Source organism: Salarias fasciatus, chromosome 5, assembly GCF_902148845.1.
Source record: "Salarias fasciatus chromosome 5, fSalaFa1.1, whole genome shotgun sequence".
Lineage (NCBI taxonomy): Eukaryota > Metazoa > Chordata > Actinopteri > Blenniiformes > Blenniidae > Salarias > Salarias fasciatus.
The window spans coordinates 11370957-11395617 of NC_043749.1; the positions used below are offsets into that span (position 1 = coordinate 11370957).

Genomic DNA, 24661 nt, shown 5'->3' on the forward strand with positions numbered 1-24661 from the left:
TGTTTTGTGTTTTGTTAGTTTCACACAGTGGAGTCATAATAAACAAATCCCTACCTCCACCCTTCTCCTTTAAGGCTTCCTCTAGCTTCAGAATCACAGGAGCTAGACTCCTGAAAAAGCTCACATAAATACACCTATAACTGGTTTTGGGCCATGTCGATAAAGTGTTTAGACAATGAAAAGAAAATACAGTACAAAACATTACTCAGAGGGGTCTACAAGCTATGAATTGAACCAGTTATACATTTGACTTGAGTGCAAATTGCTACATCACCTTGTGATTTGTTAAATCACAAGAATCATACACGCCCCCCCCACCCCCCACCCCCATTACATTTTAACACCCAGAGGTTCATAGAGTTCAACAAGGGATTAAGACAAAAAGTTGCATTACACAGACAGATATTTATTAAGTTCCAGAACTATCTATTTTGTTATAGCTACCAATCATAGTGACAATAGCTGAATAGAGTATGAATCCCTGCTGGATTACATGGCAGGAGTGCTGCTTGTTGTGGAGGGTCTACAGGGGTCTCATGGTCTCATGGGGCCAGCTGGAGAGACAGTACTTATGAAAGAGCGGCACTGAGGAAAGCAGCTTTTACAGTAAACCACAACCTTTGAGTCCATAAATGATTTTAAGTATGTAAGTTAAGTGACGAGGAAGAACATTTTGTTCTTGTTAACATTTTTTACGGTGACCTGTATGATCTACTTTACAATGGCTAACTGAAGAGGCACAGCTTCATCACAGTCCTGCGGGAGAGTGAAATCTGATTTTATACCTCTGGTTGGATCAAAGGGAGCGAAGAGATACCAAGAATACCAATGTAATCATGTGCTATTTATGAACTTCCTCCCTGAGGGTCGCTGCAAAAAACACTCAACTTAGTGTCATAAGCTCTTCAGAATAATACCAAGGTATACAAAAAAAATATGCAAAATCTTTCTGCAGCTGTCGTATGTTTATCTCTTTTCCAAATAAGCTCCATGATGAATGTCAGAAACCAAGGATTCAATTCATACTGACCACCCACTTACAAGTTATCAGGTTTGCATTGTTTATCTAACATTGCTGCATTACACACACGCTATATCAAACAAAGAGAAAAAAAAACCAAACAACAGCAGCTTCAAATATTTCTTTTATTCAAGCAAAAGGTATGTATGGCCACCAAGTGAATTGCACTCACTTTCATATACATTCCTAGTTGTTAAGAACATGCAAGGGTTAAAAGATGACTGGGGTCAAGTTAGTGAGTAAACAGAAGAGATTACCGATAAATACATTTGTGTATTACAAGGATAGGCTGCTGAAGCATTTTGGTTGTCTGCAATTCCCAATTAATACATCGCTAAAGTCTCGCTAAATCTAAAAAGCTGAATTGAATTAGTGTTCACCTCCATATCAGTCTCATGCACGCACTATGAAAGCCAGATAGCTCCTAACTGCAGCTGGCAACTTGACAATACCAAACAGAGAAATTACTAAGGTAACCTCAAATCCAGTGTCTGTATAGCATATATTATGTCACAACCCAAAAAAAGCTTTCTCCACGCTCAATCTACAATTCAATGCAGTCGTGATCAAAGCACAACAAAAACATTTGTCTCACTATGATCAGCTATACATTTATCAGTTTGGAAAAATAAAGCTATTCTACAACAAGACTGAAACATCACACGAGAAAAGGTACTGTGCATGGAAAAGATGGAATAGATGCCAGTGTGACTGAGAGGACTTTATTAAAGGTTAAATTAAGCTGACAGAGGCAAGCAGTACAGTATTTGTTTGGGCAGAGCATTCAGAAGGCACTCCACTTTCACTGGTTGGTACATGTGCTCAGTAAGATATGGCTCCACATTTTAGCTGCTCTCCATTGGAGAAACTTACAAAGACTATTGTCTGATGCTACACCGTCTGACATGGCTGTGCTTGAACATTTCATAAAGGCAATATTTCTGGCACTTTGGAGAGAAAGCACCTGGTCGAGACAGCTCAGCTCCGTTAATGCTGGCACTTTAAAACAAATTGTGGCAGTGTCGGACTGTGAGGTTGTTGGTGTACCGGCGCTCCAAGTAACCACAAGCTCACTCAAGGCTCTATTATGAAGCACTGCACGAAAAGAAGACGGATGTCACTGACTGACTTTGTATTTTGAATCAAATTTTAATATTCCGTGCAAGGAACTAATTTGCACTTTAATATGTGCATAAATAAAATAAGGCATTGGACTCCTCTAGTTATTGACTGTAACCATGACCATTAAAAAAGGAAAACAAGGAGAAAAGTCTACATACTGGTTTAACTCTCTGCAATGAAGAAATGAGATGAATAAGAGCATCTCTTCATCGATATATAGGATTAGAGAACAGTCTCAAGATGGACTGAATATCCTAAAAAGCCACTTTTCTTAGCCTGGCACACAAGTTCAGCAGCTATTAATAAAACATAAAAAAGTAAATATATGTTGAGAACAGCCCAAACCGCAACCATTCTTCATTTCTTGAGGGTGGAATGTGTGTATGTGTGTTTTGTCACAATTACAGATGTTTCACTTCAACTTTTTACAAGGTTTCGGGCTGACTTTGCTTCGGTTTAGCAAATGTTTGAGTATGTTTGTTTTCTTTGGTGCATTGCATCACATTCTGATGATGCTTGGCTGGAGTTTAGTCATATCCAAGATAGTGTATTAATTCAATGTTAAACTAATGTAATGCAATTATCCTTTACTCACACACACACATATGCAAAACACACACACTCACATATACACAAGGCAATCCAGGACAAGGAATGAAGACCCTTGTTGGGGGGGAGGAGTAGAGCCGAGTAGCCAGTAATCATGTGATTTCTTCGTTTGAGACATTTATTTTGCACATAGCTCCTTTTTTTTCTTCTTCGCCATTTTCTTCACTCCTCCTCCTGCTGCTCTTCCTGTTGCCGTTTTTATGAGGAAGCCCAAACTATGAAGAAAGTGACATTTAAATGAAATTACTGTTATTGTGGAAACCATATGACCGTAAGGAACAACAAAAGTTACATAAATGAAGAACAAATGTTAAATAGCTTCAAAATAACTTCTAAGAAAAAAGAAAATATCTGAACAAAATGGGTTTTAATGGTAAAAATGTTTTAACTCTGGATTTTTAGAGATTTGGGAACAAGAGCGCTTTTCTTTTCTTTGACCCAAAGTTCAATGAAGTCATTCGCACATCCAGTTTTTATACACCAACACACCATATTTACAAAAAAGACAGAATTGTTGAAATTCTTGCAGATTTATTGAAAAAGAGAAAGTTAATGCTCAATATTGAGCAAAAGGTGTGAAAACTTGTGACCATGTGATATTTCAGTTTTGTTGTTACAAATCTGCAAAAATGCTTATAATTCTATGCTTCTCTGTTAATAGAGGGTGCTGTGTGTACATTAATAAGGGAAAAATGAACTTAACTGATTTTAGAAAATGGCTGAAATATAAAAAAAAGACTGAAAAAATGTAAAGAGGTCTGGCTATTCTCCGTACCCACTGTAAACCACAGTGTTGGTTTGTGGCTTTTGAAAGACGACAGTGAATTCAAAACAATCTAACTGTACCAAGCAATAAATCAGCATCACAAAATCTAAACCAACAGATGTGCTTTCAAGCTGAGTTGCATCAGCCCCACAGATCAAGGTGAAGTCTCAATTTGTTCACTGGTTCATTAACTGCATATAAATCCATATTATCATAGAAATCCATTATGACCAAAGTTAAGCACTGGCTTGATACTCACTGATGATGATGACGATGATGATGGCTATGACGGCTATCAGGATGGCCCACATCTGAAACAGTTATTAGTAGAGGAATATTCAGTAATGTCTTGATTTACCGGTATTTTTGCATGTTAATATTGTCATTGCACTTGAAAAATTCATCTTTTCATTTAATGAAAAAAGGAAGCAATGTTTCAGAGGAGACATATTTTACGCACTTTTTTCGTGACCAAATCCAAGGTACAGGCTCTTTGACTGGAGTTTATTTAGTGTGAGTTATTATCATTCACAATGGATAAAAATGTGGTTATTATGTCAAACCGGGTTTAAGCACCTTGCAGTTCTTCCACCAGTACTTTCTTTTCAGCTTAGCTGCACTGGTCTCAAACTGGGAGGCTCCAGCCTGCAGCGCGTCTGCTCTGTCATCCAGCTCAGACAGCTTCTGATCCCGCTCCAGCACTTTGTCCACGTTGACACGCATAATATCCACCACCTTGTCACAAAACACACACAAAAAGCAGCATTTGTTTAATGGCAGTGTCATTCACTGGTGGTGGTGGTAGTGGTTGGGGGGGGGGGGGGGGGGGGGGGGGGGGGGGGGGGGGTGACTACCTCTCACTCAATGCTTTTTAGAGATTTAACCAATAACTGAAAACTGGAAATATTCCAGCACACTGCTAGTAAAAAAAAAAAAAAAAGGGATGACATCATTGTTTTAAGAGCCTGAAGCTATGCTAAACAAAACCACTGATCAAGACAGACTGTAAGTCCCTGGTTGAAAAAAGTTACATTCATATCTGAGCTCAACAACAAAAAAAACAAACAAACAAAAAAAAGCAACATGATTTTGTGTACACACATGGTATCAGAGAATACACATAACCCATATGTTACACTGATCTACAAACCCAACAACTGCCCCTCCTCCCAGACAGAGAGCAGGGCTGAGAGGAGTGTCTCGGCTCATGCAGGCCTTACATAACCACGGAGACAGTGATTATATAAACTTGAGGCAGCCAATTGGATACTTTGTATGACATACCAAGGTTAAAGTTCTGTGTGGGCGGGGCTTACAGCAAGGGGGCCTAACTGAGACAAAGAGAGGGAGAGCAGCAAAGAGGATTAAGAGTAAGATTTGGCAGCTGTTTTTCCTGGTGGCCTTACTGACATGGTTTTGACTATGATCTAAAAAAAAAAACAAAACAAAAAAAAAAGACCTGCTGAAAAAGAACAGCCTCCGCTGAATCTCATTTGTTGTGTGAAAAGACACGTGGAGGTAGACACACACTGAAGCGAGCAGCTCATTCCACATTGTGGTGAATCTTATTATGACACTGCTGCCAAGGGTTATGCAAGTTTCCGCGAGACTGACATCAAGGAAACCAGCGAGTCACACAGAGCAGCTAAACACAGACGGAGAGAGGGGAAGTGGGGTTACAAGGGAACATGGGGATACTTACAATTTCTTCTGAAATTAAATATGTGAATAAACATACCTGACCAAGACTGCACAATTAAAAAACAACACAAAAAACATAAACATTATGCTATTAATATCTCTGAAAAAAATCCAAGACATTAATTGATTGCATGTATCTTACCTCATCGACCTGGGCTTGGGTCTGCTGCAAGCGCTTGTTGGAAGACGCTCCTCCAGCACCCTCTGGACCGACAGCTGACCTGAAGAAATTAGGAAAATTATGGAAAAGATCATCCTTCTGTTACGCAGTGGTCACACATGCAGAGTCAGTAAAATATGTGTAATAGTGGCTTATATTCAAGGAAGCATAACAAGACAGCAGATGACTGGATGCCCTCCGCTTCTATATACTGCATTTAATTTAGCCAATTCTGTCAACAGGGCTGCAACAATTAGAATATCAGCAAATTATTGGACATGTCTGCTGGTGTAATCAAACAAATCACAATCTCAGCTGGAAACTAATATTTTATTTTTCTTGTCACAATCAACGGAAGATTGGATTGCTAGTCAGGAACGACAAATTTTAAGCTGTATCTAAAGTTCTGGAAAACACATGTAGAAATCATCCCTGACATTCTACGTAACTCATCAGCAATATAATGATAGACGATTCGTCACGGAATTTATCATTACTTCAAATTCTATCAATTACCAATAAAATATTATCTACTATATTGTGTTATATTATTTTAGTTTATTGATTTTTATTTTATTGTGTTATATATGTTACACATCTACACAAAAACTGCTGATAATGAAGTTTTCCAGGCACTGTTACGTAGCAGCTCTGCATATAGCTACATGATTTTGAGCCACACACAAATGTAGCATAACAAAAACAAAAAACCTGCATAAAGATGAAGTAGTAATGAGTTCAACGTATTCCTGCAAACCACAACTACCTCTTTTGTTTACAGAGAACAGGGGAACTATATTAACTGCACAGTCACTGAAAGTTGTTATTGCACTGATGCTTCATGTTGTTCCAAAGCCAAGAACTCATGTAGCACATGGCCTGTTACTGGTTTCCCTCCTGCATGTTATGCTGAGGTCTGACTGCACACTTACATGTGCTTCCAAACAACAATCACATAAGAAATACAAAATATATATAACCGAGAGATTGATTCAGCAAGACAGAATAGATTCAGCATTGGCATGGCTTATGGGTGAAGAGGATGCCAAACATTTTCTGCTGGATAAATTTATTACGTAAACTCATTTCCACAGCTGTCAAGATATAAACCACAGAGCTGGAGGGAACAAACGGAAAAATAAAAAGCTGTGCAGATGAAATGTGACATGCCTGGTCCGAATATGAGTCCAAGTACCTCAACTCATTTTCTGGTGTTGATAAAAAAAAAAGAGTAAACTTGTGGGGGTTTTTTGGGGGGTGGGGGGTCCTTCTGTAGATTTGTTGCACTGGATACAGCTGGTTTCAAGAACAGGTGACTTAATCCCTTTATAAATTGGTGATCTGCCGCCACCATCTGTCTTGAGACAGCATTACAACATTTCTCTCAGACAAAAGATCTCTGAAATAAGAAGATGGGTTTAAAGGAGTTCAACGTTACACTGTGACATCTATGACTAAGTATGGAAGTATGGAGAGGTGTGGTATATTCCATCTTGCATACAGACTCAGCCAACATCAGCGCTCGATAATCCAATATTTCATTTGAAAAAAGCGTAGGCACGCCCTTGCAAGCTAAAAATACAAAACATGGATCTCTTAAAAAAAAGTTGCTCAAATAGATAAATTCATTTGAAACAAAGTGTGGGGAAAAAAAACCAATGTTTTCAACATTAAAATAAAGATGCATGGACCTCGGAGAAAGATTTAAATAAGGCAAAAGCACACAGTAATAATAACCTGGGAAAATCAATTATCTGGAAAATCTTAGATTCTTGATGTTCTTCCTCAAAGCCGTGCTGTCATACATTACTGAAACACACCTGATTGAAATGAAAGGGTCATGGGGTTTGAGCAGAGCTCTATGATGAGCAGTTCATTTGAATAATGTGAGCTGAAAGGTTAAACTCCTAAAAATGACAAGCAAGTAAAATCTCCACAACCACAGATGCTGACATTTACTTAGTAATAGGGGCACCAATTCAAAATGTCACAATCTCAACTGTCTTTACAGCAAGTTCGGAGAGAAAGCTGCTTCAGCTTTAACCAAGAAAAGTATAGTGGCATACATGTTGTAGTTTCATAATCACAAATATAAGGAAATAAGAGCTTCCATTTCAACAAACTAAATTCAAAAATCTGTTCTTGAAATAAAAGTTTCAAGACACAGAAGAAAGAAAGAATACAACAAAAGAACTATGCTATGCTGCTGTGGCTTATTGACAATTCTAATGCAACACATTAAATCAGAAGAATAACTGCATTAACAGCTGATTGATGCTTACACAGAGCATTTAGCTTCCATCAACTACACTCAAAAAAAATGATTCATTGGATTAACACAACTAAAATGTGTGCAGGATTTCCACACAAAAAATATAAGTAGTCCCAACTCAAATCAAATACATCTACACAGGACAATATATTTGAGATTGCCCAACTTGTTTTATTCCTTTAGATCCAACCGAAACTGAATTCTTCTGTGTAAACCAATATAATTGAGTTCGTTCAACTCATTTTTTGTCAAATAAGTCAAATAAAATGGCTACCCGCTACTGAGTTGTTAGAACGATAAGTTTTATTTAACCAATTATGATTATTTGGAAATCCAATGCTGACATCGCTCATGTGGGCTGATGCTGTACAGGCTGCCTCTGGCCTTTTCCACTCCCAGAAGCAATCGGGAACTTTTCTATGTAGCAGTACCTGATTAAATGCACAACACTTCTCATTCCAGGTTTGACATGAAAAGTAACTGAAATATTTAGTTTAACTGAAGAAAAAGGACACAACAAAACACAACTACCAATAACAGAATTAACATCAGAACATCTAAATAAACCACAAAAACAATGTTTAAATCTTGAGTATTTCATCCCAAACTCCCATGATGCATTGCAGCACTACCACCACTACAAAACTACTGTTCAAACACATTTATCTTGAGTTGAAGAGTTGTACAGGAGGCCTAATGAATTACAATTAGGTCACATTTATGAAACATATTTAGGTTTTGCTGGACATAATATGCTTTAATTAGGAAAACTTGAGTCAGTTTTTTGAGAGTATGGCGGAGTTAAAGTAGAGTTACAGTACATGCTTCACAGTGAACTCATATTCTACTTGTTTATTTTAAATACCAGCATGCAACAGGACTGCTTGTTAGAAAGCCAAGGTACTTAATTTCCTGAAAACAAAACAAAGATCCGTGACGCAAATCCTTCCAAGAGGAAGTCCTCCATCAGTGCCAACAAAGGAGTAAAGGTAAGCTAATTCTGAACGAGTCCACTCCCTATTTCATGCCCGATATACACAAAAGACAAGAAGAAAATGGATGACATCATATTTGTTTGTACTTTGTTTTGAATATTCTTGAAAATTACTGTAGTGCAGTCATTTTTTTTATATTAAAACAGGACAAACTTTTATGAACTTCAGAATCAAAATGTTGTTGATGAAATATATCCAGAAACTATCACAAATTTCAAACAAATTTCAAAATTTGTCTCAACTGCTTAATACATTAAATGGGGAAGGGAGTTGGTGTGCACACACACTTATTTCTTACTCATTTTATATTGTGTCAGCTAATTGTTTCCACAAATATAATTTGTGGTGTAGATAGCTGGGATGGTTAACAAAAAAGCATTAAAAGAGATCAGAGCGACATTAGCAACTGAATAACCAGGCCCTTAGAAAAAAAAGGAAATACAGTAGGATGAGAATTAGTACCTGAGCACTGCACTTTGTGGAAAACTTCCTATTCCCATGCTGTATTCTCCTCTAGACCAAAATGCGTTGAGTTTCTTATATCTGAAGACTATATCGAATGAACGTGATAAGCAGCTTAATTTTGACACTCGGGCTGAACAATAAGAGCCCTAAGCACAAAATAAGGTAGCAAATATTTTCTCATCTTCTATCAATACAAAAAAAATAACAGTAAATCGATTGTTTGAATAAGAACATAGTGTGTCTCCATTTCCACCTGCAAGACGAACTTCCCCAATAGCTTTTCATGTCCTACTTTTCACGTTGCAAAACAGTGAATGCCTATTACACTATGACACCATCAGTTTAATTAAAGAATCACGTGAAACTGTTGGACTAGGTTGTCCTTCGACTCACATTGCAATATGCAAATGAACTGAAAACAGAAAATATCGAACAGAATGGAAACCATAAGTGCAGTTGGGATTTGGCTCTTTTGGGATCGTAAACAAAGTTTCTGAATGAAACCCGTCAATTTACTCTTATATTAATTTAAAACACTTAACTACTTTATTCTCTGACAGAAAACAGACATATACACATTTCTTGGTTTATTTCAAACACACACACCTGTGGCTTGATTTACCTTGACGGCTCAAATTTCCCATACCGATATACATAAAAACTGAAAATGCTAAAGTGTCTTTGGACGTTGCTAGCAGCGAAGGCTAAACAAACACAAAACTCGGACACGAAGGAAATGGGAGCTTCAAACGGCTTGGTAAGTACTCTGATCAGTGACTTATGTTCCTGGATACGCAACTCTAAACGTATGTGTTGTCTAAACTATCTATCCGTAATTGCAAAGGCGAGTTGGTATAACTGGTGTTGGGCAAAGTTAGACTTGTCAAAATTAAAGTTGCTAATGTTAGCCGAGTTAGCTTGTAGGCTAGTAGAACTTGTTGCAGTAAAGTTTTGGGCGTTGTTATGTAGTAGCCGCGTATGAGCGCAGAACCAGGAAATCCCATATTTCTGACGTGTGGAGCATCAGGTTTGAAAACAAGTTACGTTATGAGTAAAAACAGACTTACATTGTGAAGTTGGTTTTGTTAAAACGACGCTGCTGTTTGATGCTTATATGCTAGTGTCAGCCGTATCAGTGAGAGCTGTCGGTTGCTGTGATGCCTTCAATATATTCGGAAACTAGAGCTTCGGCCAGAAATTATAGGTAATCACTTGACTTTAGAAGAGTAATAAAATCACAAGTAAGTTCCTGTTGTCTTTATGTGTAGTTATTTCTATATGTACTATGTCAAAACTTGAGAAAGTCTGTGTTATAGACAAAAAAAGTGTAAAAATTTAATTTCCGATAACATTGAAGGCACCATTAAAGAGGCATTCCCACAATTAGTAACGCGTAACACTGATAAGAGTCTAAAAGCAGCATAGCATGCAGTTGGATAGAAAGAACACCAGGAAATAAAATGGACGCGTGACGCCCCAAATGTATATAATCCCACTATTTTTCATTTTATTATACACATGCAAGTAAGTCCTGGAAGCTGTTTCGAGACAGAAACCATCAAAGCCCGTGATCAGCATGTGACAAGCCAGGCGAAAAGTCACTTTTCAAGCATGCATTTACATTTCTTGCTGCATAATCTGACGATTTCATGTGAATGCTGTGACACAAATACCTTTGGCCTCTGAAGTTAACTTTAAACATATTTATTCACAAAATCAAAGTCCGGGATAAAACTTCACAGGATGGTTTTACAAAGCGGAAATACACCAAGGATATGAAAAAAAAAGTTTTTGTAAACTCAGTCAAACGGGGAGTGTAAGAATAAACGTAAGGTCCCGAGAAAGTAAATATTCGATCATTTTGGCTTCAACTCTCCATTTTTATGCACAACTAATTTCCAGTGGGTTAACAAACCGCAGATTTCACCCTGTCGTTCGCTTCATGTTGTTTTTAAAGTGACGCCAAAGTGTGAAGTAAACGTCACGGTCAGCCCGGGTCAGCCCCTCCCCCTGACAGAGGCGTATTTCTGGATCAGGCTGGATTTCCTCGAGTGGTTTTCGAATCACACGGAGGTAAATTTTCTTTGCACTTTCCGCTTTAAATATCTACAGACATCAAACACAGCAACACAACAAACACAGACACGTGTTTCACTCGAAGTTTCATATCAATTTCCAGATCGTTTGTTCACTCAACCAAACGTTGTGAAAGCATAAATATTTACTCAACTTTTCATTTACTTGAAGTCTGTGCCTGTGGTCGCGAGATGCGTGTTTTTAACTGTGTTTTATTTCTCCTGAATACACCTTACTGCAGTTTCAATGAGAAACAGTTTAGGTTCAACCAAGGTCACAAGTATGTCATGATATTGTTTTGTTTTGCTGTTTGTGTGAGTTCTACATGTCCAATAGATTTGCATGGGCTCATTCACTCAGTCTGAAAGTAGAGACGTGCCAAAATAAATAAATTAATACTCTCAATGAGTGAAATGAAGCCAGTATGGTGAAGCACAACTCCACCTGAATTCTCAGTAGGACAAAGGTCCAAACCTGGTGACTTGCAAAAAATAAAGTCTCCACACAGGTGGTTTGTAAAGATGGTGCTCGTCTTGAGTTTTTGTGCCACCTCTACAACTGTGCTTATGGAATATACATGGATAAGTGTGCTTGGTTTTAAAAATGTTGGTCTCCATTCAGAATATTTACAGGGGAGTGCAGAGATATGAGGATGATATCACGTCTCCTTGTACGAGGAAACCTGGTGAGATTCCAGCATGCTGTGGGTAAGAATATGCTCAGTTCTTTTTTTGTTTTTGCCATATGTGGAGTTTGTGTCTGTCATATGACTGGAAATCAATAATATCTCTGCAAATACACTCTGAAGATAACTAACAAAACGGTCACTTTACCTTTGAAGCCTCTCTGTGGAGTGTGTCATAATGAGAAAGGGTCGTGTGTCTTTTTTGTCGCCGCTGTTGTCTCATGTCTTGCAAATTAACTGTGAAGACAAAATTAATGCTTATGGAATAGGAATAATAAATGTTAGTGACCATGCGCCTGTGTACTTAACTGTTGATTTGAACATATGTCCAAAGAAAAACACATGGAACCTAAACTCAAACCTCCTCCATGATCTTAATTTTAAGGCACAAATTAAAAGGGAGATTAGTCTTTACGTGGAACTTGATAATGAAGAGCAGAAGGGATTTATCCGACATCGCCAAACACAAGACAACATATGACAGACATAACACATGATAGACCGTATTCAAAAGAATAAAGTTGAAGCCATAGTGAGAGCTGTGGATGCTGAAAAGGCATTTGACACTTTGAATTGGGATTTTCTCTATGGAGTCCAACATCAGTTTGGTTTCCACAACAATACCAAAAGATCTTGCAAAATGATCAGATTGTAACTATTCTCCCATAAATACAACACTTAAAGAAGATATCTTGAGATTAAGGATCGATCAATTATCGGCCTGGTCGATAATATCGGCCAATATTGGGAATTTTCTAATAATCGGCATCGGCCTTTTTTTCCACCAATAGCCGATAAAATAAATTCATTTAAAAACGTGCTCTTTGGATCATATATACAGCCGTCTCTCTCTCTGCCTTAAGTCACTACTCAAAACTGTGTAACAATGTCCCACCCACAGCTAAATTTTGACGCCAAAATGTTCATTTTTATTCCAAATGAATATCAGTTCGACATATCGGTTATCGGTTTCCATAAGTACCAATAATCGGCATCGGCATCAGCCCTAAAAAAGCCATATCGGTCGATCCTTACTTGAGATGGAACTTGATTTCTTGTTTAGCTTTAGCTCAAGGATTGCATTTATTAAGATGAGCATGCTGCCAAGATTATTATATCTTTTCCAGATCCTAACAATAGATATCGACCAGAAACAGTTCAATGAATGGGAAAGAATATTATCAAGCCATTATAGTTGATAATAATTTACAAAGCTTCCTAAACTTTATTGAAAACCCGTGGATGAAACTGACTGTTAAGATATGGAAAACTATTACAGCATAATTTAGAAGAAGGTGTCACAGTCTTTATCGCAAAGCGGTGTGCATATGACGAAGATTTTATCCCTAACGATTCAGACAATGGATTTAAGGTTTGGGCAGCGAAAGGCGTAACTGTACCAGCTAACAAAATTGGAGAGAGTTTAGATGGAAACTGCTAATAAGATATTTTATTACGCCCTCTCAGAAATCCCATTATGGCGGAAACCCCTCTGATTTCTGGAGAAACTGGAAAAATAAATGCACTTCATTACCATGTTTTCTGGGCAGTGTCCTGTTATTCAGCACTTCTGGAGAGAGCGACATCGTGACTTTCAAGATATTTTCAGATGTCATGTTCCTTTGGAGAGTAAAACTTTATTTTTTGGACTTCTGCCTCAAGAATGGCTGAAAAGAGACACGTTTGTTGAATATAATGCTGGTGGCTGGGGAAAAGGCGATCACGAGGAAATGGCCATCACCTGAGGGACCAGCTCTAAGTATGTCGATGAACATATGGCCATTTATAAGATGGCGAAGATAACAGGTCATGTCAAACATAATCCGGAGGTATTTATATCATGATGGAAGAAATGGGTTAATTATGTAAGGCCACAAAGAGCAGACTTTAATTTAAAAAATGAATGAAGATATAAATAACGAGATGGATCACTCCCTTATGATCACATTGTGTTCTGTTTTCTCTTTTTATGTCAAAAACTAATAAAAATAAAATTAGAAGAAAAAAATTGTGGTGAATTGTCTTGAAATGTGCTATTTCACCATTAATTTGTTTAATATGTTTAATATCTTGTATTTTACTCTGTACTTTGTGGAGGATCTTCTCTCCCAACACAAGTTTGTGATTCCTGAATCACAGAAGTCTCGGCTTCAGTCTGGAGTCAATGTGATTGCCAGAGGTTTTCATATTTGCCTCAGTTGTTGGAAAACTTACACTTGGTATTGTTCATCACTCTGCTGAACACTGCAGTAACTAATGTTAATCAAGACATATTAGCGGAACATGATCTGTAGAGCAGTGACGATTGCATTGCAGAATATGAAACACACTCCCTGTATGCTTTACTTTGAAGTCAGGTTTGTGATATTTCGTGTTTTGTTCTCTCCTGTCTGAAGGTGCAGTTCGTTGGCAGAGCAGCAGGAAACAAGCTCCCGTGTTGACAGCAGCTCCTGTTCGTGCTCTCGTTGATGAGCAGATCAGCATAAAGGGCCGTTTTCTGCCTCCACACAGTCCTGTCACAGTGTGTGCACGGATGCACTGTGAAGATGGTGACCTGTGGGAGGCGTTTGCACATTACAACACGAATGCAGGAGGCGCTGTCAACTGTGAGTATAAAACACTAATTTACTCTACAAGTTAAATCACAACTCAAATTCTAATAAGAGCTCATGTCAAAATGTGCTTATATTGAAAATGAAAGCTCAAAATGTCTAATTTAATGTGTTTCTACAATATATATAGAGAATAAATCTGGATATATGAAACTTGAAAGTCTTTACATCTTCTTTGTATTTACATTTATGATGTAATATGTTAATTAAAAACAATGCAATCATTCGCAAAGTTAAAAAGCCCGTGTTTGTTGCACCCATTAAGCTTTAAACAACAGACCAACTTATTTGTGGTAAATATCAGTAATGTTGCGTTAAAAATTAACGTGCTTCTGGTAAAGACAAAAACTCTGAAAATCAAATGACCCTGCGTCATGATATGTTGTGGACAGAGGGGTTTGTGAAATGTGTAGTTCACTGTGTTCTGTTCTTGTTTAACTCCCAACTTCTTTGCCATTTCTGCTGCAAACAGTCTCAAAACAAAAAAATGCTTTAATTAACATCATCAATGAATATTTGATTCTCATTTCTGAGTTTCTTTGTGGTAAATATTATTATAAGTCACATTAATAATAGAAGTGTTTATGATAGAGTTAAACAACTTTTTGCAATCATTTCATGTTACGCCCACGATTCATTTCCTCTTGTGGTGTCTTCTCGTCCCCTCCACAGTGACTACTGATCATTCATTGGGGGGTTCCTACCTTGGCTGTGAGCCGATGGGACTCTTCTGGGGACTGCAGCCAGCTCCTGGAGGAAGACAAGGTATAAGGTGAGATCATGAAAACAATTTGCTGAGCACTGTAGAACAAAGAGTTTGTAGCATCAAATCCAGTGTGTCTTGACCCACTCTCTGAAAGCCTAATATGTCTCCTCACAGCAGATCGTGTTACTAATGGACTGTTGTGGTCGTTCATGAACACAGTGGTCAATATATTGCCATATTCTCCATTACCTTTCCTGTGGTTTTCAGTAGTCAAACCATTGGCTTTTAGAACTAGATGCGACTTTCATTTCTTCTACATTTCTGACTACTGAGAGCTGAATTTATCTGTTGATTTAAAAAAAAAAAGAAAAACCTTAAAATGTGCTTACTTTTTTAATAGACTGAAGAAAAACGATGTGGAGACTCCATACCAGGTCCACATCTCCCTCATGGAAGGCCACGTTTCTCCCAGTGACGGAAAGAGCTCTGAACTGGCAGTTGTTACTACTGAGCGCTGGTACATGGCGCCAGGAGTCAAGAGAACAGAGATCCGTCAGAACGGGGTCGTTGGCACTTTATTTTTACCCCCTGGTGAGCATTTAATACATTCTTATAAAGGTTGTGTTGTTGTGTTTGTTGTTGTTGTTGTGATGTGATGGAGGATTGCACTGTGATGATTTCCTGTAGGCCCAGGTCCATTTCCAGGCTTGTTGGATATGTGGGGAATGGGAGGAGGACTCCTGGAGTATCGTGCCGCCCTGTTGGCATCTCGGGGATATGCTTGTCTTACTCTTTCCTACAAAGGACACAAAGACTTGCCTGGACCTCCAAACCAATTCAACGTTGGTAATTCCTATTTCAGGGTAAGATGAGATGCTGCATGATGCAAGACCTGCTTTATTCATTATTAGCCTAAAATATAATTTGAGATATTTCATATTTGATTAATAATTTTGTCATTTCCTTCAAATCAACACATTTATTCTGGACAGTCAGCGTTCCAGCTGCTTCAAGATCGTGACGAGGTCAATGCAGACAGAATCGGGATCATTGGTATCTCATATGGAGGATATCTCTCTCTCCGTATTGCCACTCAGTGTGGTGTGAACGTAAGTCACAAAATTCAGTGGCAACTGTTTGAAAAATGTAATAATGTTGACACATTATTAAGATAAACTTTTGATACATTTTAGATTAACTTAATTTAAAAAAATGTATGTAAGGTTAAGATTTGCAGTTTGTTCTTCTGTCCAGCCATCATGTGTTGTTTTCATCAACGGAACAGTCGCAAGCACATTCCCGTTTCCTGAGGAGGACGGCTTCAGTAAACTCGGATACAGGTAAAAAGCTAGAGAGCAAAATATATTTTTTTTTGACCGAGAGGTGTGGGATGTTAAAGGTGCAATAAGAACAAAATTTACTGTAAAAATATAGTTAAACATTTAGTCTTCTCCATCAACAATGTCTTGGTCAGGTTATTTTCTTTCTAACTGAGCGGTACGGGCTGGAACAGCTTTGGTGGGCGGAGCTAGCACATCACTACTTCCTGGTGCACGCTGAGGATCCAGGTATCAAATTACTAACCAGGGCATCAGGAGAGACCTAATACAGATAGCCATCTAACCCACCACAAGACAACAAGGTGACTGAGTCCACATGCAGAATATGAAGAGTAATTAGAGATCAGTGTGATCAAGCAAATGTGACAGTGATCATGCATATATGACCTCTGCGAAGACCAGAAGCACGCCAGAGAGGCCCTCAGGGCCCAGACAACCTGCAGCTATCCCAGAGCCCAGATCCAAGCCACCCCCCCCTCCCAGGCAGACGTCCATGCACCGGTCCAGAAGGGGGCAGAGGAAGGCCTCGGCCTGTACTCCCGGCAGCCACTGGACCCGGGCCCCAGGGAGCCAAGACCTGCAGGCGCTAGTCTGGCTGGAGCACCAGACGCCCAGGGCGGGCAGAGCCGCGAGCCCAGGGCCCAAGAGCCGACCCCACCCACTCAAGCAGAGGGCCATAAGCATACCCGGCTCCACAGACGGCTACCTGCCCCAGGGCAGCACCCCACCCCCATTGTTCCAGCTGCGTACTCTGAGATTCGGGGTATCGCATCCCCTCCAAACCCTCCCGTCCTCCTCCTGCATCCCTCCTTCCCCTCATTCCTGCCCCCTCCACCCAGCCCACTTCCACCTGTATAATGAATTCTATGAAGAATTTTGAATTGTATTAGTTATATATTTGAGTTCTTTGTCATTTTAAAGGTATTTAAACATATCTGTGACCATGCATTTTGATCAAAGTTATTGGACAGGTCAGCTTCCCATTTTAAAGTCGGAAGGAAGATTGTATCTTCTGGCTTTCACAAAATTTGATATATCTTTGAGAACAACTTTGGAGAACTAAGGTTTAAGAATTCTTCAACCCTGAGAAGTTGCTGCCAATGCAATTGGTGGAGGGTATATTTTTTACCTATAATACATTTAAATGGGTGATATTCTAAAAATGTTGTGCTGGTGATTCCATATTGTGAAGTGACAGTATTAAATGATAGAAAGTTGCCAAATATATGTTCTAATTGTCTAATTCCTTTATTTTTCCACTGAGTGAAGTTAATCATCTTTTTGTTTTGCAGGATGTCTTTACAGTTTACATGGGATCAGTGAAAATTTAGTTAATTTTAGAAATTCCCACCAAGGGAGCTGATGTTAATGCTTTTAAAACACCGATGGGATTTGATGTCGAGCTGATGAATGGCAAGTCAGAGATGACTAGATCCTCACATAATGCTTGCTCTACAGCCAGCCATGGTTCATCTAAATTGCTAGGTTTAAGCCATTTGGAGATGTATTGCAGCTTGCTGGCTATTAAGTAATGAAGGTCGGCATGTATCGTCCACCTCTGTCTTTAGTCTGTTGTAAAGTCTTTAAACTGAGATGTGACCATTTATTTTTCCAGAGAAATTTGGATATAAATGAGTGAATTGTATGGGAGATAGAGGTTTGAGAATTCTGCAAGAAAAGTAATGCATCATTGGCATAAAGAATTATCTTATGTTCTATATTGGTGGCCTGGATTCCTCTGATGTCTTTATATTGTCTTATAGCAGCTGCCAGAGCTTCAATAAAGATGGCAAACAGTGAGGGAGAGAGTGGACAGCCCTGTCTGGTTCCTCTCTGCAGACAGAAGCATGACTGAAACATGTGACGTCATGTTACCTATTGCACCATGGCATTACGTTACATACCGTACGCCTCCCCTCCCCTCTCCCCTTCAGAGAGTGTCGCACAGGTTGCCAGTTTGGGAGATTTTAGACAGGGGCGTTGGGCTGGTGGCGCACACGGATGGTGCACATGGCTGGCGTCACATATGCAGCACACGGCAAACAGCTGGTGCAGACGTAAAATACAAAATGCTGTGCTGCCTGTTTGACAACCTCGGGAATTCACATGTGACTATCTCTGGAACCAAGTAACGATGTGCTAGCCCCACCCACCGAAGTTGCTCCAGCCCGTACCTCTCATTTTGAAAGAAAAAAAAAAACAAGGACATTGATGATGGAGAAGTCCAAATGTTTTAAGGGAATGTTTCTTCAATAACGGGAACAATTTCAAATATTTTTCAAGTAAATTTCTTACTTATTGCACCTTTAAAGACTCGGAAAATACAGTATGTGTTGCTGAAGTTGTTTTCAACTAATTAACAAATGTTGTATTTCTTGTTTTGTCTTTTTAGTGGTGAACAAACTTATCAATTTAATGATCAGGGCCATGTTGTATTCAGAGAGAATACCTTTCCTGCTCGTGTTGTACCTGAACACAGAGCGAAGGTGATATTTTTCATCAGTCTCTCAGACATCAGCACAGATGCACCAACCCACTCAATCTTTTAACCATCAAAAACAATCTCGTGTTTGCAGTTAGAAAACCTCGCCTGTCCACTGATGGTCATAGTGGGAGAAGATGATCTGGGCACCGCAAGCTGTGAGAACGCAGACATGGTACATTTGAATTTATTAGTCTGTGTATCAAAGTACATTTGTCGAGCAACAGGTAAAATTATATATAAAAAACACATTAAGCACTCATATTCACGATTGAAGACATCCATCCATCTTGTGGCGAGAGCTCTCACTAATTCCACCATGCAGCCCTGCTTGACGACTTTCCACACAGAAATATTAACATGAATTTATTTCTCATTAGATCGAGGAAATCCTGAAGTCTGCAGGAAAATCTCACCTGCTTTCCCGGTTCTCTTACCCTGATGCTGGTCACTTGATCGAGCCTCCTTATGCACCACATACAAGAACATCCTATTTTGTCGTCAAACCACAGAAAGGTGAGTTTTATTGTGCACTAACTTTTCACATTTACTTCCATGCTCTTCATGTTTTATTTGTTATATTTTGATCAATTTAAAGCTTCCAGATTTCCTAAAATGCAGTGAAGTTTAGAAGTTTCAATATTTGAAAGGCTCTATATTACTATTGGGTGAAAATGGTCAGCGAGTCATTGCATTCTGTTCTTTAAATTTTAAAGACCTTTTTGAACTTGGAACATAGTAAATATGAGGAACTGAAAATGACATAATTACAAATAAATGCAGAAATATAGGACAGGCCTTGAACAACCGCCCCCCTCATTTACATAATGAGACACAAATGCATACAGAAATGTGAAAAGGAGACACATAAATAAATATGTGGAGAGGAAGAAAATCCAAGATTGGAAATAAAGAAGACATAGATGTGACAGTGAATAAAAAAAAAAAAAAAAATGTCAAGAAATAAATGTTCGATGAAAATAAAATACAGAATTGAATGAGTTGGTGGAAAGAAAATGTGAAAGTAAAATAATAGAGAATACAGGCGTCAAAATTAATGAGGAAAAATTTGAAAATCACCCAATAAATACATAAATTGAACTGAAAATGCCATGGAAAAGCAAAATAATTGGGGTATTGAAGTAAAGTCACATGAAAACAGTTGAAAATGACAAAAGGAATATACTTTTTTTTTTTTAGTCCCATTTTATAGATTTTTCATGGAAAAAAATTTCTTTACAAATTTCTTTTGTATGATTTATTGGCATGTAAACTCGCTTATTGAGCCCATTTTTACATTTCTGAATTTTTTTGTTATGTCAGTTTAGGTCCTCGATCAGGAAGAACCTGTCCATGATATTATGTGTTTGTTTTTCTGGCAGTGATGTCTCTGTGGGGAGGTCAACCAGCAGGTCACGCTGCTGCTCAGGAAGATTCATGGAGAAAGATTTTGGATTTTTTGGAAACCAATCTGAGAAGGTGATTGTGAATCTGTTTAAATGTCATCAAGAAAGCAAGCATCTCATACTCTGAGGAATGTAACTCTTCGAGTTAATTTGAAATATATTTTTTTTAATAAAACAATCTTCTTTTGTAATAAAATTGTACAGACTGGTTGACAAAGTGAAAATACATAAAGAATTATATGCTGTTATTTTCTGTGAAGTTCATCAGATAACGAGTGACAGGATAAATATAAGCAAATGTTATTGAATTACATTTGATTTTTAATTCAATATATCAGATGACACTGGACATAATGCTGCTGCTGCAATGAGAGCAAGCTGTCCGGCCCCAAGGCAGTAAAGCAGCATCATCCCATGATGCTACCTCCACTGTACTTAACCCTGCATGAAATGGTTAAATCTATTTTTTTTTTTTTTTTGCACAAACAGATTTTTGGAATTGTTTCAGTGATTTGGTCAAGTGTTTTAATTGGGATTCTTTTCTGCTGCACTGAGCTGAGAAGCAACTTCTAGTGAGAGGAGCCACAGTACTAAACCCGTTATAGATTGTTGTTTTCCACTGAGTGAATATCTGAAGCCTTTGAGATGGCTTTTTAACTACCTTGAAACAACAATCTCAGATCTTGTTCTTTCAAGGCATGGAATAAGGATAAGTTTTGTTAATAGCACAATTTTAGCATTTTGTTCAGGTCAGAGTCATTATATAAGTTGGGATTTCATCTTAGTTATAATTGATGATTATCAGAGATAATTATTAATTAAAAGAGCTTGGGATCTGATGGACTGTACATGAGATAATCTTGGGGACCACCAATATGAATACAGGATTGATCGCCAATTTGTTGTAATCACTCTCATAAACTAGGTTAAACTATTGATTTGCAATTTTGATTAAATAATAAAATTATTAACAATTACCAAATTTTAACAGTCAGACATGAAGGATTCTGGAGTTCTTGATCAGAAGAGGTCGACATTTCATTCATAATTATGAAACATGAAATGAAACAAATGATTCCAAAAATTGTATTTGTTAGCAATAAAGCAAAATCAAACACACAATTCTATCTAGTGATATATACAAGTCGTTATGTGTATATGTGTGGGTGTGTGTGCATGTGTGAGGGAGATAGAGGGCTTGTGAGATGGAAGCTCAAGGAGTGAAACTGAAGCCAAGCTAATGGTTCACCGACTCTAACAAATCCTCAGATCATCAATTAGGAAGCTATCATATATTTAAATCAACACATCATGAAAATCAAACAGTTCTACGCTATTCTCATACCCAGATAGTTACCACGTCCTATTTTCTTTGAAGGAGAGTCACTCTGGTGCGGCTCACGACTTGGAGCTAGCTGTGGTTTCTGGGATGGCAGCTGTCTGCTGCAGAAGAAGTTGAAGAAGGACTGAACAACCATCGTTGCGTGGTTCTGATGATCCAGCTTGTGTTGTCAGGCTGAAGGAAACTGGTCACTTGGCCTGTGGGCAAGTCTTAGAGAGGAGAGGTCATGAGAGTTTGCTGTGTTGAACACACTTTCAGTACATTAATTTAATGTACTGAAAGTCTGCAATAAAGTGGTTTATTAAGTCCAGCATGTACTTGACATTGAGCAAACATTAAACCCCACCGCCCGACCCGGGCTACGGCCGGGTTGTGAGCCCGGCGGGCAGGCAGAGTGACGGCAGGACGGGACGCAGCGCGGATCGGTCCGGTTCCGAGCTCATGTTCCGGGGTCAGGCCGAGCCGAGGAACCCCGCGCCGCTCCCCCTCCCTGCCTGCTGCCCCGGTGACGGCCGTGAGAGAGTCTCCAGCAGACGAGGTGAGTAAACGGAGGCCTTAGCCGGAGATGGAGCGCTGTGAACTCTGTTCCTCGTTCTTCAAGCGGAGGAGCTCAGAACAGTGGCGGTCCTAGCTGGTTTTAGCGCCCCGGGCTGGAGCAGCCCAAGCTGTTTTGCGGGGTGGGGAGGGTGGGGTGGCTATGACTATGGGACTTTTAATTCTAAGAAGAAAAAAAAAGTGAATTATGCTTTAAAACAACCATGAAAGTACCTGAAATCTTTATTTGGAAAAAAAACCTGCCAGTTTATTCTAATTAATGAGCGACTTTAATATGTCTAATATGTAATTTAGACATGACTTTACTCTGCTCATTCTGCACAGGCTTGTTCCCTCCAGACGATTTATTTAACGAGAGCCTCAGTAGAAATATATCATGAAAAGAGTGGATAGATTGAAGCATATCTATGCAGATGCTACAGCTGCTATGCAGCTATGCAGCTGTAGCATCAAAGTTAACGGAGAAAGAGAGAAAGCTCCAGCACCAGGATCTGTTTACTTCCTATTCTGTGGCTCCTCTCTATTTTTTTTTTTTTTTATTCTTTTATTCAAATGCAACCATTTAGAGCAACAGGAACAATTCTGATTACATTTCTGTGTACATATTGGGTGATGCAGGTTGAACCGACGGCACGGATGAGTCATTGTGTTTCATGTATCTCCACACACACAAACACACACACACACACTCCACATCGCTGTCCATCACCACACAGTGTCCACACCTGCACCAATTTGTGTTACTGTCAGTCTATTGATAACCTCTCGTCCTCCGAATCACTACCAGTATTTGTTTTTTGTTTTGTTTTTTGTTTTTTTGGTCTTGTAGATCAGGAGTATTCTGTGTGTTTCTCTTCCCCTTTAACGTCTACTTCTAATAACAATATGTAGTTTCTTGAGAAAGTTAACACTTATGTATTTCATCAAACATATATGTCAGAGTAAGTTGCAACTTTGGTTGGCAAAAAGAAATAACCACGATCCAATAATCAACACAGGGCAGTATGAAGATTCTCATCCATATCTGTATGCATTTGTCCAGGTAAAGCTCTTGAAATGCCTCTGCTGTGTGAAAAGGAGTCATTGGCAGATACCATTCAACCTGACTGCAGCCCTTCAAACTGATGCTGACATGAAATTCTGAAAACTGAAATTCTGAAATTCTGTAGTTTTCACATCAGGCCACAAGTCAGCGCTGTTTCTTTTAGTAATGACACCTCACACACTCATATGCATGCAGAAAACAATACACATCAATGACAAGTAGCCGACATAGATGTTTAGCCACCACTGTTCATATAGTCCATCTCCTTGCGCATGTGCAATAGATCTATTAATTACGGCAGCAATTCACAACCTTGGGGTCCCGACCCGACCAGAAGGGATTTCTTAGGGGCGCCAATTTTGGAAAAAACATAAATGCACATAATTCATTTTGAATTACATTATTTTGGATAGGGAGCATTTTTTAAAGTGTAAGATAGCTGTCAATTACAATTTGTATGCAGAAACGCATCTGTGCAAAGCCTGAAAGGCATTCCACTGCTTTCCTCCAATAAAGCCAATAATGAGGCCAATCAGTGAATGTGTGAACGCTGCCATTGTCAAACTGATAGCTTAAAGGCACCATAACTAAGAAATTTACTCTTCCCATTTTTCATATGTCATTGAAGAAACATTCCCCTTCAATAATCTGTTGTCTCCATCAACAAATGTCTTCATCAAGTTTTTTTCTTTCAAAAGTTTCAGTTTCAGGACAGAATAACTCCGATGGGCAGGGCTGGACTGTCACACGTCCGAGTTCCAGAGCCAATCATACCGGTATGTGAGTTCCTGAGGTTGCCAAATAAGCAGTGCAGCAGTCCATATTTCTGACTGTGTGCGCGCTGCAATGGCGAAGCACCTGAACTCTCTAAACTCACTTAAGCTCAAACTGTCAACCTGCCCGACACCCTCCAGAGAGGAGGAGGGGGAGGAGTTATATGTAGTATGTAGGAGTACATTATATGACATAATATTACTTATTAGTGTACTTGCAAATCTACTGAGCCACAATCAAATTGATTAACACATCAACATTTGGGGTAACAACATTTGTGAATGTTTTTAGAATGGACAAATAGAACTGTTGTATTGTCCAACAAATGAAACATTTGTTGGTCAAATGACAATGAAACTCTTGAATCTTGAATGTGGAAGTGGAAACCTTGACTAAACCTTTGACTCAAAAGAGGTTTGAAAACACATCGTTGGGCAGATTTGTGAAAAGGAGAGTTTGTGTTTGACAGATGAAGGCCAAACGCTGCTTGCTCAAAGCAAATCTGAAAACGTGAAAAAGAGTTCCAC

General features: G+C 38.8%; 2 protein-coding genes across 2 annotated transcripts; one reads left to right on the top strand and one right to left on the bottom strand.

The window, feature by feature from the left end:
* Window positions 1-1132: 1132 nt before the first annotated feature.
* On the bottom strand, window positions 1133-10271 carry vamp3 (vesicle-associated membrane protein 3 (cellubrevin)). The gene is made up of 5 exons (XM_030091145.1): window positions 10179-10271; window positions 5362-5440; window positions 4095-4253; window positions 3778-3829; window positions 1133-2967 (listed from the first exon to the last, which is right to left on the bottom strand). Coding segments are annotated over exons 1-5 (309 nt in total). The 5' UTR covers window positions 10181-10271; the 3' UTR covers window positions 1133-2950.
* Window positions 9689-21518, top strand: LOC115388182 (bile acid-CoA:amino acid N-acyltransferase-like). Its single transcript, XM_030091140.1, has 13 exons — window positions 9689-9868; window positions 11069-11184; window positions 11809-11894; window positions 14269-14478; window positions 15157-15256; window positions 15591-15781; window positions 15878-16053; window positions 16183-16299; window positions 16445-16530; window positions 18923-19016; window positions 19107-19187; window positions 19393-19528; window positions 20395-21518. The coding sequence occupies exons 3-13, from the start codon at window positions 11834-11836 to the stop codon at window positions 20493-20495; spliced, it is 1353 nt and encodes a 450-aa protein (XP_029947000.1). The 5' UTR covers window positions 9689-9868; window positions 11069-11184; window positions 11809-11833; the 3' UTR covers window positions 20496-21518.
* Window positions 21519-24661: the final 3143 nt, after the last annotated feature.